Raw genomic sequence first — 16,301 nt, 5'->3', positions numbered from 1 at the left:
GAGCATTTTTCAGACTTAAGAGGCCTTTAAAAGGAAGCTGAACTCTACAGTGAAGATGAATACTCCAGTCTGGGTGGTAAGTAAACGGATGTCCCTTACCTATGTTGTCTACCTCCTTGTGTGTACTACAGATATTTTACAAAAAAAAAAAAAAAAAAAATACAATGAACTGAAAAAAAAAAGCCCCCCGGAAAGACACAGGTGGTACTTAGCGTAGCAAAACTGCGACCCAAAGGCCGGCGCCTGTTTTTGTAATAAAGTTTTATCGTAAGTTCCAACAAGCATATGTCTACTCAAAAACCAAAGTCCAGCATCAACAATACCAAGCGGCCTCGCAGTGTCACTAGTAGTAGGCTCTCCCTACCCCACTCAAACAAACAAACACTCTTCAAAGGAGCTGAGAGGAAAGGGAGGTCAGTTCGCCACAGGCTGCTAGGGGAAAGCAGGTGAGAAGGCTCCTGAGCAGCTCTCTGCCCCGCCGCTCCTCGCTCCTCTCCCCGCACCGCGGGTCCTTCCGCTTTAAATCACAGCGGCTTGGAGCGCGCGGCGGGCCGTTGTCCAGGGAGACAGACGCACAATAGCGCGCACGCTCCCCGGCCCGGACCCGCGGCCGCGCTGGCCACTGCGCTAGCGGCCTCTTCCTCCGCTCCCCGCCAGCCGTGGCCAACTTGTACTCGTGTCGCAGCTTCAGAAAGCCCGAGATGGAGGAGGACAGGCAGGAGGAAGAGGAAGAGGAGGTGTTGGTAGAGGATGGAGGAGGAGGAGGAGGTGGAAGGAGGAAGAGGTGATGGAGGAGGAGAAAGAGGAGGAGGCGGCCGGCGACGCGGAGAAGACGTTGGAGGTCCATGGGACGTCCAGCGATGAGTACTTCTGAAGGTTGTGGCGTCGGTGATAGCAATGGCGAAAATTCAGAGCCCTTCCTTCCCCGCTTAGCCAGCATCGTCAGCCCCAGCCTGAGCCCGACCCCGCCGCTCAGCCAGACGTCGAGCCCGTCGTGGAGCGAGACCCCCGAGCTGGAGCTCACAGTGGAGCACGTCCTCCCAGAAAAGTACAGCCCCCTGCTCGCCCCTTTCCTCTAAGGCTTCCCGGGCCCTAGGGGCCGCCGGTCCCGCGACTCCAGAGCCTTGGTCTCCTCGCGGCGTCTGGTTTCTAATACATGCCCCACTCCACACACAACCCAGTCTACCACCGGCCCTTCCGTCAAAGGCGCTGAAATCGGCTGAGCCTTTGTGATGGCTCACAATTTCGGACATCGTTGAAACGCTTGGTGAAACTGGAAGCTTGGTAGTGCCATACGGAGCGCATTTGTAGTACTCCTTTGTGCATTCACGCCGTGATTGTGTTCTCTCCCCACCCCCATTCTCCTCTCTCTCTTACACACACACGCGCGCACACACACACACTCCTGGAAGACTAGTGCCTTCAGTGTTGTGCTACTAAGACAATCCTGCGAAAAACTCATTTTTGTGTTTAAGTTCCTGTGCTAAAACCACTTTAGTCACTTCTTTAAAAAGAGACGCAGAACAGTTATTTAGAGTAGGAATCTCAACCTCCCAGTATTGACATTTCTGTCAGGATCCTTCTTTGTTGGGCAGAGGGTGGGAGGGGGCTGTCCTCTGCATTATAGATGTTTAGTCGCATCCCTAGCCTCTAGCGGGGACTATGCCATTAGCCCCCACTCTTAATGATAATCAAAAATGTCTTTAGACGTTGCCAAAGGTCTCGTGGGGCCGGGGGGGGGGGCATAATTGTTCTTTTGAGAACCACTGTTATAGAAGGAGTGGCTAAATTTTTTAATGTTTCATTCAACAGGTTTTCCTAAAATATTTCAGACATTTAGGAAAGACTTGTCTGGAATGAATTTAGATAGGTAAGAAAGGTTTTCATATTATTTTGCAAGCTTATGATTGTTTACCTCTTGGATAAACATGTCTGGAAATAGAGTAAAATAATCCAGAGCACTTACAACTAATTTATTCAAAAAGGTTTTTTAAAAAATCATACTGTTAGACACTTTGGAGATAGAGAGCAGGTCCCTGTTCATCTACCTGCAGAGATGGCATGTCCTCTTAATATAACATGAAATAATAAACATCCTGCCAGGTGGGCAATAGCAAGGGCTCTGAACGTTTAGGACACAGGTCTCTATTGGCTAAATGAGAGACCGTGATTATAGACACCTTCTGTGAAGGAGACTGGAAATTATGGTCTTTTTTTTCTCTCTCTTATTGTTGTTATTGCTATTAGTCTTCAAGCACAGGAAGACACCAGAGAAATACCTTTTGGAACATCTTTATAAATCTTCCCTGAACTCTCACACCAAACCTGAGTCCACAGTCTTGAATTACTGTTCACCAAAGCTTTGCTTTTACAAGCAACTTTTAAATTCCTAAGCATCGGGAGGATTGTTCTGTCCCATTTTTACATTTTTATTTATCCTTTTAATTCAACTTTTTAAGGAAAAAATAATGTGTACATGGCTAAAATATTAAAGTATACAAAGGTATAAAATAAAAAATCTCCATGCCCTTCTTCATCCCCACACTCCTACTCATCAGTTAACATATGTTAATGATTTGTTTCTAATATAATTTTATTTTTTATTTTTTTAAAGATTTTGATTTTAAGTAATCTCTTCACCCAATGTGGGGCTTGAACTCACAACCTCGAGATCAAGAGTTACATGCTCTACTGACTTTGGCCAACCAGGTGCCCCTTCAATATAATTTTAAATAGCATATTTTCATTCCCTGATTTATCCATTTTTGACATTATTATGGGCTTCCCACCCATGAAGGATGAGGAATATAACTCATACTATTTCCCTCCTCTTCATTTTTGGTAATTATGCTATTTTTAGTTTTTCTAGCCTTTAGGACTTTAAAGGTATTCAAGTCTCTACTATCAAATTTATCAACTTTAGTGACTACCTGTTAACTCTTATTATGAGAAGTTAACACACTAATGCACTTGTACTTTCTTCTATCCTCTCACCCCTTCCTCCTCCAATTAACAACAAATTATATACATTTTATAACTATATTAATGTGTAATATATATTCATATAAAGTCATTTTACTTTGCCAAGGTTTGTTAAGTTCATATTATGTTTTATAATCATAATTAACTCAGTACAGGTTAATTCTAAAAATTGAAAACCAATCAACAATATAATTTCATGCTAAGAACCCAATAATGTGATTGGATTCGTGCACCAAAAAAAAAAAAAAAAAAAAAAAAAAATCCTTTGTCAGTAAAACTTGGCTCCTAAAAGGAGAACTTTTCAACTCTCAGTTGTTTTTAATTGTCTTCAGTTTTCCTGAGTTGGGTTGCAGTGGCCACACTTTCTTGATTCCCATATTACTTGCTTGCTTCTGTTCCTTTTCCCTTGCCTGGAGTAACTCCTCAGGTAATTCTCTCATGCAGATCTCATGAGTAGTCAGACTTCTGAGTTCTTGCCTGTCTGAAGATTTCTTCATTTTACCCTCATACTTAATTAATAATATAACCTGGCATAGAAGAATACATTTAAAACCCTTTTCCTCAGAGCTCTGAAGACATTGCTTCTTTGCCTTCTAGTACCCAGTATTGCTGATCATTCTGATTCTCAGACAGTAGTGATGATACGTGAGTACTTCCTTCATTCGTCTCTGTCCTTTCCTTTAGGACTCCTACTAGGTAGCTGTTGGGCCTCTTGGATATCTTCAAGATTTGGGGTGTTGATATGGTAATATGCAGCCCTTGAGCAAAAATTTTTATTTTGGTATTCATTTTTGTCATTTTGAGGAGCCAGATCTTGTTCTCTTTTGCTGTTCAAATAGTGGTTGCTTTTAACTCTCTTTTGAGAGTACTCTTTACCAAGTTCTTTTTTTTTCAGGGTTAGTTCTGTTTATCTGGTGCTTCTCTTCCGTACTATTGATTGCCCTTAGGTTACTGATAATCCTTGGTTATCGATTTGTATTTATAAATGAATGGCCAGTAGGTAGCCAAAATGGCATCGTTCTGCAGCTGAGTAGTTTCTCACAGGGCTTGCCTGGAAGGTTAGCTGGGAGTCCTATGTGGGTGGTTGGGGGGATATCAGAGCCAGCCTCTTGTGGAGTGTCTGCAGGAAGCAGGCAAGCTGGATGCTCCACTATTACTAGATAAGGACATGTCACTCTGTGGTTGGAGTTCTTCATGCATTTCATTTCTGGATGGAATGTCCCTTCCTCCTTTCTCATCCAGGTCTATTGGGCAGGTCCTCTGGAACCTCATACTGTGCTCTGCTTCTCTTTCAGACCTAAAGCCTCCCCAGAGAGGCTGCCCACTCTTTGTAGGAAGCAGTTCTTTGGGCTGCTTCTGGAAATAAAAACAACTGCCCTGTGTCAGGGGAGAAGAAGGGGACCTGCCTGCCTGCCCAGTTGCTTTGAGTTGACTTCTTTAACTCCTCCAATGGCAGTCCCCAGCTCCCTCCTCGCTCACTTGGTTGAGTCTGAGCTAGGAACTTCCCAGAAAAATTTGACTTACCTCTTTTGTCTGGAGCTGTGGTGTTCTCCACTGTGGTTTTCCATCAAATGAAAGCCATTTATTTTCATTCTTTAAGGACTTCAATATTACTTGTCTACTGATGACACCTTTCTTATTTTAAAGGGCTATTTTTGTATTTGTTTGTTTGTATTTGTTATTGCAGTAAGATCTTGGAAAGGAAGGGAATTGGGTGCTCAACTGCCATCTTGACCTGAACTTCCTAATATATGGGAACATCTCTTTACTTGATCAAACTCTTAATTGCTTCTCATAAATCTTCCTAAGAAGGTGCTTCTTTTATATTTCTAAGCGTTCTCTGGTGAATTTGGTTGAGACTGTGTTTTTAAGGAAATCTGTTCTTAAAAAGTCATAAAAATGCAACCAATACTGACTCACCTTCTATTCTGAATTGCTATTCTCACATTACTATTCTGGTTGAAAACGGGGCCAGCTGTAGATGGCAGATGAATGTGGAGAAACACAGGTTTTGAAGCCAAACAGGTCCGACCCCATCTCCATCTGCCCCATGCAATGTTTCAGAAGTTCCCTAGAGCCTCAGTTTCCTTGCCTAGAGAAAGGGACTATTAATACATGCCTTGATTGGTTTTTGTTAATATGAATGAAATAACATGAGTAAGGCAAGTACTGTGAAAGTACTACTACATAGTAAGTTCTCAGTAAATGTTAATTTTGTTATCCTCAGTCACCTGCCATCTTTACACAGAATTTCAGAAAAAATCTTTGGGGTTGGTTTAAGGAAGGCAAAGAGACCTTGATGAATAATGTATTGATTTTGCTAACCATTGAATTGGGGAAAAAAAGCCAAACATGAAATGTTGTGTAGGGATTGCTCTTTAATAAACCCTCGGTCCCTATAACTTGTTTCTCTGGGAGGTGCGATAAACAGGACTCCCCCAGAGACTTGCACAGGTGGCTTTGGCAGAGTTATTCATCACTTATTACAAGACACAGTCATTTCAGAATTATAACACCCCACTGATGCAACATGCCAAGGAACCAAGCATCCAAAAAGGAAGGTAGAGACATAAGAGAACTAAGAATGGGGGGGGGGGGAGTGACAACCTAAAATTGACTCAATTATTTAAAAAGATTTGATAATTTTAGAAGATCCAGCAAATTATTAGAAAAAACTGAAATTCAAAGAGGCAAAGGAACTTGAAGCAATAGTTATTTACTTGTTACCGATAACGGTCATTTTAACTAATAAAAATCAATAAATTTCTGCCTTCCTATCATGTCAGTGATAACTCAAGTAACTGAACTACTTGTAGAAAGAATAAAAATTGTTTGATTACGATGCAATTAACTTCAAACCTCTTAAAAAATTTTGGATTATTTTTAAGCTATTTAATTGGGGCTCCTGGCTGGCTCAGTCGGAGGAGCACAGGACTCTTGATCTCAGAGTTGTGAGTTCGAGCCCCATGTTGGATGTAGAAATAACTTAAATAAATAAAATGAACAATATGTCTCATTTAAATTCAAGTAAATGCTTAAACACACACACCGTCACTGCTGCCCCCAGCACACACTCACAGATATAGTGGTAGTAATTTATTCCCCAGAGCAGGGGGCAATACGGTATTGGGAGCCTCTGGGACTTAGGAGCGCTTTCCCTACGATGCAAACACACTGCCTGACTTTACTGAGACATAAGAATGGAAGAAAATATTTCAAAGAAAATAGAAACCAGAATCTTCTCTGTACATGCATTATTTGACTGTTAAAATGTGCTATATTTGGAAGAACTGCTAACAAGTATTTAGGTATACTCAAAACCAACCCTTTGTCTAAACTTCAGGACTATGTATCACACTTTGTATCCAGGAATCCCAACATCAGTACAAACAGAAGAAAGCTGGCTTCAAGAATTTTCTGGCAAAAGGCAGAGGAGTGAGTAGTGTATTTCTTAGCCTTTGCTGGGCTATAGGCTTGCACACTGGAAAGAGCGTGGCCGGAGGTGGTGGGAGAGCCAGGTTTGAATCCCAGCCCAATACAAACTGACCTTTGCCCCACAGAGTCTTAGGCTCTTCATGTGCTGGTAATAAGAATAATACTTCCATCACAGAATTGTTAGGAAGATCAAAATGAGATTAAATCTTTAAACTCTTTGGCACCTAACCTGTGATAAATACCAACGTTTATGTTCACATCAAGAAATAATCTGCCTTTATGTTTTGATACATATCTTAATTTTTTTATTAAGAAGTAACATGCATGCTGTTTCTAAATGCTAACCATTAAGAAATATGTAATATAAAAGTAAAAATTTTAATTTATCTCAGTATAAGGAATTATGAATAGCTTTTCCTTTGAACTTTTCTATTTTATATTATGTCACTTATTCATCAGATGTTTATTGAGCACCTACCACGTGCCAAGCACCCATCATAGTCCAAACCCTGTTTTAGGGAAATGGCAATGGAAAAAAAAAAAAAAACCCGTCTCAGTGATCTGGTCTTAAAGTGTGCAAGGTGTGGGGTGTGGTAAGCAAATATGTGGTACATTAGGCTATAGACGTGCTAAGAAGAAAAAGCAGAGGAAAGGACAGGAAATGCTGGGTGGGAAGGGTGCAAGGTTACATGGGGTGCTGAGGGAAATCTTCACTGAGAAGCTAAAATACTTGAGCAAAGACCTCAAGGATGCAAGGGAGTGAGCCAGGATGATCCCTGGGGAAAGATGGTTCCAGGCACTAGGACTAGCGCCTCCTCCTAGAACAAGGGGGCAGTCGGTGTGGTTGCAGCGAAGTAAGTGGGAGGAGAATCTGAGGGGAGAGGGTCAAAGGCACAATTGAGGACCAGATCTTTTTCAGTGGGAATGAAGTGGAAAGACACTAGAGAGTTTGCATAGAAGAGTGACACAATCTAACATAAAAATGGACCAAATACTAAAAAGATGTTAATAATTCCCAAATTAATCTGCACAGTCAGTGTAACTCTGATGGGATTTTTCAATGGAATGTGAAAAGTTGATTTGTTGCCCTGGCTTAGCAGTGTTAAAAGACAAACTGAGGCATTTTCAGATTTCTGAATTTGAGCAAATATGGATTGAAATGGACCAGTGCCCAACAGGAGATAATTAGGAGCGCTCCACAGACAAGAGCGAGGGGAGAGGTTCTTACAGAGAAGACACCGGAGCAGAACAAGAAAATTTTTTGATTGGCTAGCTTACGGGCTTGAGTTATTTGGAAAGCCTAGTTGGCTGTTCCTAGTTGGCTGTTCTTAACCTTGAGGCATTTACAGGAATTGACTGGCACAGATCTTGTTTGCTTACCCAGGCTACCAAGGAAGGCTTTAGAGCTACCTCATCTGATGGCCGCTCAGTCTGAACCAAGCAGGAACCTAGTGAGCCTACGTGTGCCTCTCCATTTCTTTCAGATCTTCCATAGTTTTATGGGGTTTTTTCCCCATAAAGGATTCATGCAGCTCTTCCTAGTTTATTCCTAGGTATTTTATAGTCTTGTACTGATGTAACAATTGGACACCTTTTTCCTGTTATATTTTCTAATTATTGTCAATGCATAGGAAAATTATTGATTTCTATATATTAATCTTGTATCTGACACCCCCCCTTGGTGAAATTCCTTATTAATTGTAATAGTTTGTACGTTGAAAGCCTATGAAACAATTAACATTTCCTGTGAGTAATGGCAACTTTATCTCTTCTTAAGCTTTTTTACTTAGCAGTGCATCATGGACATCTTTCCATGTCATGAAAGATTGATCTAATTCATTGAAACAGCATAGTGTTCCCTTTTATACCATTATTGTGGGTTATGTAATAAAGCTGATTGCTAGATATTTCAGAGTTGGGTTGGTTTGGTTTGATGTTTTGAGCTCTTCCCCTTAACAACTAAATGCCTTAATAAAAATCTTTGTGCATTCGTTTTTTTTTTTTATACCTGTGCTGGTATTTCTGTTGGACAAAATGCCTAAAACGTACTTAAAATTTTCTTCAGATACTTCACATAGGAAGTGCATCATTTTCTGAAGCCCACTTCTTTCTCCAACAGCAGTCCTTGCTGGCCCTGGCTCTGTGAGCAACTGGGCCAGCTCCCTCCCCTTACCTCTGTCCCATTGTAGGTTGGTCTGGTTGGTTTTCATCATTCCAATTCTATCCGTTTAAATCTTCTAGACATTTATTCGAAGTTGCTGATGGTCACCTTCCCCATTTCCAGTACTGCCGTGGAATCTGGGAAGGGAATAATCCTCATGGTTGAGTTCAGTGTCTTAAAGGAGGACCCCCAGCACCCTTTGACCTGAAAAGTCTTTTACAGAATACCAGGCATAAGATAGACAAAGTAGTACTTTCAAAAAAGCAGAAAACAAAAGAGTCTGCAAACCATGTTTATAATCAAGTACAGTGTGCATCTCCATAGTAGTCTAGGACCAGAAAGGAACAGGGAAACATTTTTAAATGTGATCCATCAGTGGTGGCTTTCCTCTGTTCCCCACTGTTGATAAAAAGCTATTTGGAAAAGGCAAAAAAAGTAAAAAGTAAAACAAACACAAATAAGCGTATTTGTTTTTCCAAAGGGCATATTTTCTTTTACATTAAACTTCCTTCCTACTTTGTCAGTATTGATGACAAATGTACATTCATTTTACAGGGAAGAAAGCATCCTCTGTAATTAAAGAAACTGAACATGAAAATCTGGCTTCTAAGTTAAGAGGTAAATGGATGTTTGGAGACCTTCCCTTTGCCCACGAAGGCAAACTGCCACTGGGGAACAAGCTTTGACTGGGACAGTGCCCACCCCCTCTCGGAAAGCCCTCCCCTAAGAATCTATATGAGGAGGTGGTGAAAAGGCTTCAGGGCATTGTAACTGTGTGTGTGTGTGTGTGTGTGTGTTTGAGATGGGTAGTAGGTGCCGAGAAAGTATAAGACCCTGTTATGAAGGTTTTAAACTTTATTGATGCTTTTCTCTTCAGAAAAATGGGTAATTAATCCAAAAGAGCGAAGACTGAGCATTTTATGTGAGCTGGAGGTAAGAAATGTTTATCAGTCCAATAGTACACAGTGTTCATGGTAAATATCATTTATTCAAACTTCAATTCTCTCTCTTTCTAAAAATGTAGTTTAAAGAAGACTTCATAACCCTGTTTGAGCCTTCTCTGAGAACATTGCCTAGCATCGGGCCGCCGTCCATTCTGACGTTCAAACAAGAGAGTTCCAATTTAGGCATTAACTTCAAGGTGATTTTAATTCATATTATTTTAAAATTTTGAAATTTTGTTTATTAATGAATGATGTAATAAGCCACACGACGATTTGCACAGAAGACGTGAACATACTTTAAAAAAAACAAAAATAGGTGAAGAACTCTTCCCTGGAACAGCACTTAGGGTGGCTGTGTCCCTCTGCTGGGGCTGCTAGAACAAAGTACTGCCAACGGGCGGCCTAAAACCACAGCAACTTGTTGTCTCATGGTTCTGAAGGCTGGAAGTTCAAAGTCAATGTGTCAGCCAGTCCAGCCTCTAGGGGAGCATCTTTCCTTGCCTCTTCCTAGCTTCCGGCGGGGCCATTGAACCCTGGCCTTCCTTGGCTTGTGCCTGTTCCACTCCTTTGTCCGCCTCAGCTGTCCCGGCATTCTCTGTGGGTCTGTGTCCCAGTGTCCCTCTTCTCCAAGGACACCAGTCATGCTGGATTGTGATCTGATCACCTCATCCTCATTTGATGACATCTGCAAAGACCCCATTTCTACATAAGGCCCCATTCCCAGGTACCAGCAGTTGGGACTTCAAAATATCTTTTCAGGAGACACGATTCATCCCATGACAGTGGCCACAGGGCCTGGAAACAAAGGTGAATGTTTGCCATACTTGAGCATCTTAAGTGACCGATTAATGCCTCTGCCTGATGGGCAAGGGAAGGGCCGCCCTCCTAATTCCAACAGTACCACACACTGTCCTGCGGCACCAGAGCTGTGAGGGACTGATTGGTGGTAGGATTATTTCCAAACTCAGATGGCCTGGCCATGTGGAGAAAGCTGCACGCTCCCCAGATCAGAGCCCCCTTCATTATTTCCTTCGGGGTACGCTAAAGGTGCAGGCTTACTCCCTGGAAATAAGAGCCAGCAACCGTGGGAGGTGGCCTGCAGCAGGTGTGTGTGCGGCGTTGCTGGGAATGCTGGGTGGGCGCACTCTGTGCTGCTCATGGCCGCCTTGGGCAGTGCATTAAACTATACAAGTCTAAATATGCCACATAATGTAACATCAGTCAGTATTTGCTGCTTGTATTTGTCCTGGTTTTTCTAAACTTTAGGGTCACCCTTTAGACTCTTCAGGCTGAAATTCTTTATTCAAACATAGCTCCTTCCTCTTTCTGAACCACAAAGGCTTGTACCCAAGGAAGTGTCTATAGAGTTTTCTTCTGCTGACACCCAGAGATGGTCCTGAACATAAGGAAAGCCTGGTGGCCTTTCTTCCAGGGGAGTTGTCCCTGTGCTGGCCCCCAGATCTTGGGCAGATCTTTCAGGACCGCTTACACGGGGCTTTGACAGGGACAGCGGTAGCTGGCCTGCCTGCTCTCCTCTCCAGCTGCACCCTCTTTGGGTGCAGATTCTGCCCTGCTCATGGTCTTTGGAAGCATCCCCGCCTTGCTTCCCCTGCAGGTGAAGGGGTGAAGGGACTGTGGGCTGAGGAGCTAATTACCAAGACCCTGGTAGGGAAGTGGCCTGGCCTCACCACACCTTTTGTGCTGTCACCTGAGAGACAAACTAGATGTTTCACCACCATCTCTCCAGGGCAGGTCTTTACCCTCCCCCTCACACCCCATGGTTCCACTTTCAGCCATGTGCAGTACTGATTATCGGGTAGTTTCTTTCTTTCTTTTTTTTTAAGATTTTATTTGACAGAGAGAGACACAGCGAGAGAGGGAACACAAGCAGGGGGAGTAGGAGAGGGAGAAGCGGCCTTCCTGCTGAGCAGGGAGCCTGATGTGGGGCTCGATCCGAGGACCCTGGGATCATGACCCGAGCTGAAGGCAGACGCCCAATGACTGAGCCACCCAGGTGCCCCTATCAGGTAGTTTCAATAGCCTCAAGATAGTGGCCATCACTCCAGAGTGGTGAAGGCCTGGCTGCACTGGCCACTTCAGCCACCCTTTGGCCCCACAGTGGCCATTGTGCCAGTCCCAGAGAATGGCAGATACAGCTGGCCTGGTAGTGTTCATGACCTGCGAGTCACACATGAGTCACACACGAGGTGGGTTTCTCCTGGAGGCCTATGCTGAGACTTGGCTGCTTGCCTGCCCAGGAGCCCCTGCAGTCACAGTGGTGACCTCAGGCCACTCACATGACCATAGCGCCTCAATCCTTGAGCCCCTGACTCCAAGTCTCCTGTTGCTTCCCTTGGCCTCCCACACCCCTTCTGAATTACCCTCACCGCACAGACAGGAGAATTCAGAGCCCCAACCTGTGGCTCATGTGTGTTATCCTTTGTCTCCTGCATCTAGTCACATACTGTAACCCCCCTCCCCCACAAGGGACTCTGATGTCAACAGTAAAGTCAATTGTGCAACTTTCTTTCTTCACTGAGGAGGCATCCTAAGGACCCACGAGCTCCTGATGGGCTCAGCTGCGCTCTGGTGAACCAGACAGAGGCCCTCAAAACACCACCCCTGCCTCTTCAGGCCTCCCCAGCCCCTGAATAGAAATAATGTCTCCTTACTGGAATATACAGATCTTGCTGGCTTGGTGCCTTCTGGTATAGGATCTCAGCCCCCTGCAAGTTCCCCACCAACTATTTCAGCCCCCAGGGATTCTGACAGGTTGGCACAGCCCCCACCACCCCTTGCTCCCCTACTGGACGTTTGCTGGCCCTGCCCAGAGCCCTGGATCCTACTGCTCCCAGAGGCTGTGGGCCTCCTTGTGGGCACCGATTCATTTCTGTTTTCCTTTCTCTGAAGGAAGAAGAGGAGGAAATATCACCCCAGTGTGAATTTTGTGGGTGCGATCTAAGAACATTTCTTTCCAATATGGATATTTTCTCTGATGATGATAACTCGGAATCAATAGAAGAAGTAAGTTCTAAAGCGGGTTTATGGAGGAAATTGTATTATTTTTCAATGTATGAAGTATGTTTGCATCTTCCCCTGCACTTCAATGCTTAAAAGAGTTACATGTTAGCTGGTGGGGAAATATAAATCATAGTCACAATGGGATAGCGTTTCATACCCACTCCGATAGCTATAATCAAAAGGATGGATAATACTAACAAATGTTGGCAAGGATGTAGAGAAACTGGAAGATAATATGGTGTAGCCACTTTGAGAAACAGTCTGGCAATTCCTTGAAGAGTTAAATACATGGTTACCTATAGCCCAGCAATTACACTTCTAGGTTTATGCCCAAGAGAATTGACAACCTCTATCGACACAAAAACTTGTACACAACTGTTCATAATAACATGATTCATAACAGCTGAAAAATGAAAACAACCCAAAATACCCATCAGCTGATAAACAGGTAAATAAATGTGGTGTATCCATACAATGGAATTTTATTCAACCATAAAAAGAACTGAAGTACTGATACATGCTTACATGCTACAACATAGATGGACCTAGAAAACGTTATGCTAAGCAAAAGCCAATCACAAAGTACCACAAGTGTATGATTCCACTTATATGACCTGTACAGAACAGCAAATCTGTGCAGACAGAACACGGGTCGGTTGCTTCCAGGGGCTGAGAGGAGAAGAAGGTGGGGGGTGGGGGGAAGGGTTAAGGGATAAGGGTTCACGTTCTAAAAAGTGGCTGAGGTGATGGTTTTGCACAACTCTGTGAGTTCACTAAAAACCATTGACTTGTACACTTGAAATGGATGCCAATTACGGAATGTGAATTCTATCTCAAGAAAGCTGTTACCAAAAAAATTTACCATAGATCATTATCCAAAGTTCATTAGCCATTTTGGGTTTTTTCCCCCCCTAAGTATCTTCTTCGAGGACTGGTGAGATGAAAAATGACCTCTTTGTTTTTCAGGCCTCCTGTTGTAGGTATTTTCAAAATCTGATTGACTACATCTATGAGGAAAAAAAAAAAAACCCAGGGCCCGAAAGAGGAATTAATCTGTATTAACCCTCACGCAGCTCACGGCAGTGAAGTTGATAGACTCAAAGCAAAGGAAAAAGCCCTGCAGAGGTAACACTGAGCCTTTGATATTGAAACTCAGGCCCACTGAAGTAGAGAGCTTTTGGTCGATGAACCTTGTTTTTTTCAAAACTTATAATTTTGAAGAGGCGTTCCCAGGAAAGAAATAAAAATTGGGAGCCCCTGGGTGGCTGGGTCGGTTAAGCGTCTGCCTTCGGCTCAAGTCATGACCCCGGCATCCTGGGATCAGTCCCACGGCGGGCTCCCTGCTCAGCAGGGGGTCTGCTTCTCCCTCTGCCCTTCACCCCACTTGTGTGCCCTCTCTCTCCCTATCTCAAATAAATAAATAAAATCTTTAAAAATAAATAAATAAAAGATTGGCCAAAGCAAACCCATTAAAATTCCTGGTAGATGTTTTTGAGATTCAGAAGCTCCCAGAAACTCTGTGAATTTTTTAACGATTTAAGGTAGAAATCTACCAACTGCAAATTCTCAGCTCAATTTAGAATTCCCATGTTGGAGAAATTTGTCGACTAAAGAGAGTAGAGACCCATATGTACTGATTAAATGCCTGGATTCCCAAGTAATGATAGGTAAAAATAATAAGGGACAGCATTTGAACAGTTAAAATTTGCACTAAAATTCTGTTTTAAGCTTCAAAACACATTTCAGACTTTTGCATCATATTTTTCAATTTTGTAGAAAACAGGAGCGACAAATGGCCAGACAATTTACAATAATGACAAATGGACAGCCCAATTTTTCTGAAGAAGGTGAGTTCCTCAACACTGATGCTATCGATCAGTTCTACAACAGAAAGCTCAGATGTTTGACCAAGAGCTGAAATTGGTATATTTAAAATGTTCATTCCAAGGGTGCCTGGGTGGCTCAGTCATTAAGGGTCTCTGCCTTTGGCTCAGGTCATGATTTGGGAGTTCTGGGATTGAGCCCCCCCATCAGGCTCCCTGCTCTTCGGGGTGTCTGCTTCTCCCTCTCTGCCCCTCCCCCTGCTTCTTCTCTCTCTCTCTCTCTCTCTCTCTCTCTCTCTCTCTCTCTCGTGTGTGCGTGTGTGCGCACGCACGCTCTTGCTCTCTCTCAAGTAAATAAATAAAATCTAAAAAAATTGTAATAATTAAAAATAAATAAAATATTCATTCCAGTCAATGCATCAGTTAAGATGGTTCAGAAAATCTGGTATTTCACTTAAGTGGCTTCCGCTTACTGTTGTTATCGATCGAAATAAATTAGCAACATCCATAGAGCACTTTACAGGTAGCTGCAAAGAGCTTATGAGTTGCTATAGTATGGATAAAATTGAAGGAGCACTGATTTTTAGAATCAGAAGTTTTTGATTTATCTCCTTGCTTTTCTCCCTATAGGCTGGCTGATTTAGGGTAATTACTTAATCTTTCTGAGCATCAGGCAGCAACTCTACCACTCAGGAGCTATTGAAAAGATACTTAGAAAAGATAAATGTTTGTTGTGGTTTAAACTAAATCCCTAGTATAAAGTTCCTTGATATTCAACTATTTCCTACTAAAGATAAGGCCAGAAAATTCATCTTTCTTCTTTTAACAAAGGAATGTTTTCCTTTTTTAACAAAAGAAGGCACTCACTTTAATTTCATGAAGGACCTCATTTTTCTTCCATTAAAAAAAAAGTCTGATGAATCAATGAATTTGTAATAGGGTTTGAAATTTCATTTTAGGGAGAGGTTTTGGAACATTTTAAACAAATATCTACTTTCATGTGTTTTTTTTTCCTTAGATTCAAAGCACTTAAAAACAATTTCTTATCAACTTTCCATGGATATTCCAGAAAAAGAGCTAATTGCTGACAGACTACTTGATTTCCAACTAGAAAATAGAAACATTTCCATCGTTTGCTGTGATGCTAGAATAGCATGTGGAAAGGTGATTCTCTTGTAATGCTTTTACTCGTGACTCTTTAAAATCAGTTTTTCCTAAAATCGTAAAAGCTGTCATAATGAATATAACAGGTTGGCTACATAACACATTTAACTCTTTGTCAAGAAGAAATGGTACACACTTGGCTCTTTAACTTCTACTAGACTTTATGTTTTTTTAGTCTCCATTGGATAAATTCTAGTTCACCACTCTCTAAACCGCGTCTGTGAGAATTAAAAAGTCATTTTTGAGGGTCATAACCAGTAGAAATCAGACCAGGACTGCGTACTGCTCTTATTTTGGATGTCGGGGCCCTTGGGATGTAGCTGAAGACTGTGTCATCTTCCTTGGAGGCCTCCTGCACTGCTGAGTTGTTGACATGAGCCCGCAGACCATTTTGGACTCTCTGACCCTTTCAGCGGTTAGCCCCGTCACCACCACTCATCATGCTTACATTGTTGTTGTTCTTAATAAAGCTTCTCAAAACTTTTTTAAAAAGTGCTTTTACATACATTTTATGGCAAGCTATTTTGGTTAAAGCCTTTTTACTTTAAAATGTGATCATTGGAACATTTGGAACCCTTAAAAAACTAGAAAAAAGGGGAAGAAAATCACCAAAAGCCTTAAGCACTTCCCCAAAATCATTGCTAATATTTCAATATTTTCTAGATCCACACTGCCCAATAGGGTAGCAACAACTACATATGGCTATCTAAATTTAAAATAACTAAAATTAAATAAAATTTAAAATGGAATTCTTCAGTCACACTAGTCTCA

General features: G+C 42.3%; 1 protein-coding gene across 1 annotated transcript in view; it reads left to right on the top strand.

The window, feature by feature from the left end:
* Nucleotides 1-582: 582 nt before the first annotated feature.
* Nucleotides 583-16,301, top strand: part of ERICH6 (glutamate rich 6) — a 33,892-nt gene continuing 18,173 nt past the window's right edge. Inside the window, 14 exon segments of the mRNA XM_027581861.2 lie at nucleotides 583-752; nucleotides 755-882; nucleotides 884-994; nucleotides 996-1,048; nucleotides 1,813-1,870; nucleotides 6,326-6,417; nucleotides 9,134-9,196; nucleotides 9,456-9,511; nucleotides 9,603-9,719; nucleotides 12,433-12,546; nucleotides 13,510-13,560; nucleotides 13,562-13,668; nucleotides 14,320-14,390; nucleotides 15,385-15,530. Coding sequence (XP_027437662.2) covers nucleotides 702-752; nucleotides 755-882; nucleotides 884-994; nucleotides 996-1,048; nucleotides 1,813-1,870; nucleotides 6,326-6,417; nucleotides 9,134-9,196; nucleotides 9,456-9,511; nucleotides 9,603-9,719; nucleotides 12,433-12,546; nucleotides 13,510-13,560; nucleotides 13,562-13,668; nucleotides 14,320-14,390; nucleotides 15,385-15,530 — 1,218 coding nt within the window. The 5' untranslated portion in view covers nucleotides 583-701.

This window comes from Zalophus californianus, chromosome 1 (genome assembly GCF_009762305.2).
Source record: "Zalophus californianus isolate mZalCal1 chromosome 1, mZalCal1.pri.v2, whole genome shotgun sequence".
NCBI lineage: Eukaryota > Metazoa > Chordata > Mammalia > Carnivora > Otariidae > Zalophus > Zalophus californianus.
The sequence above is the reverse complement of the archived record's forward strand: the minus strand, read 5'-3'. Positions and strand labels throughout refer to the sequence as shown.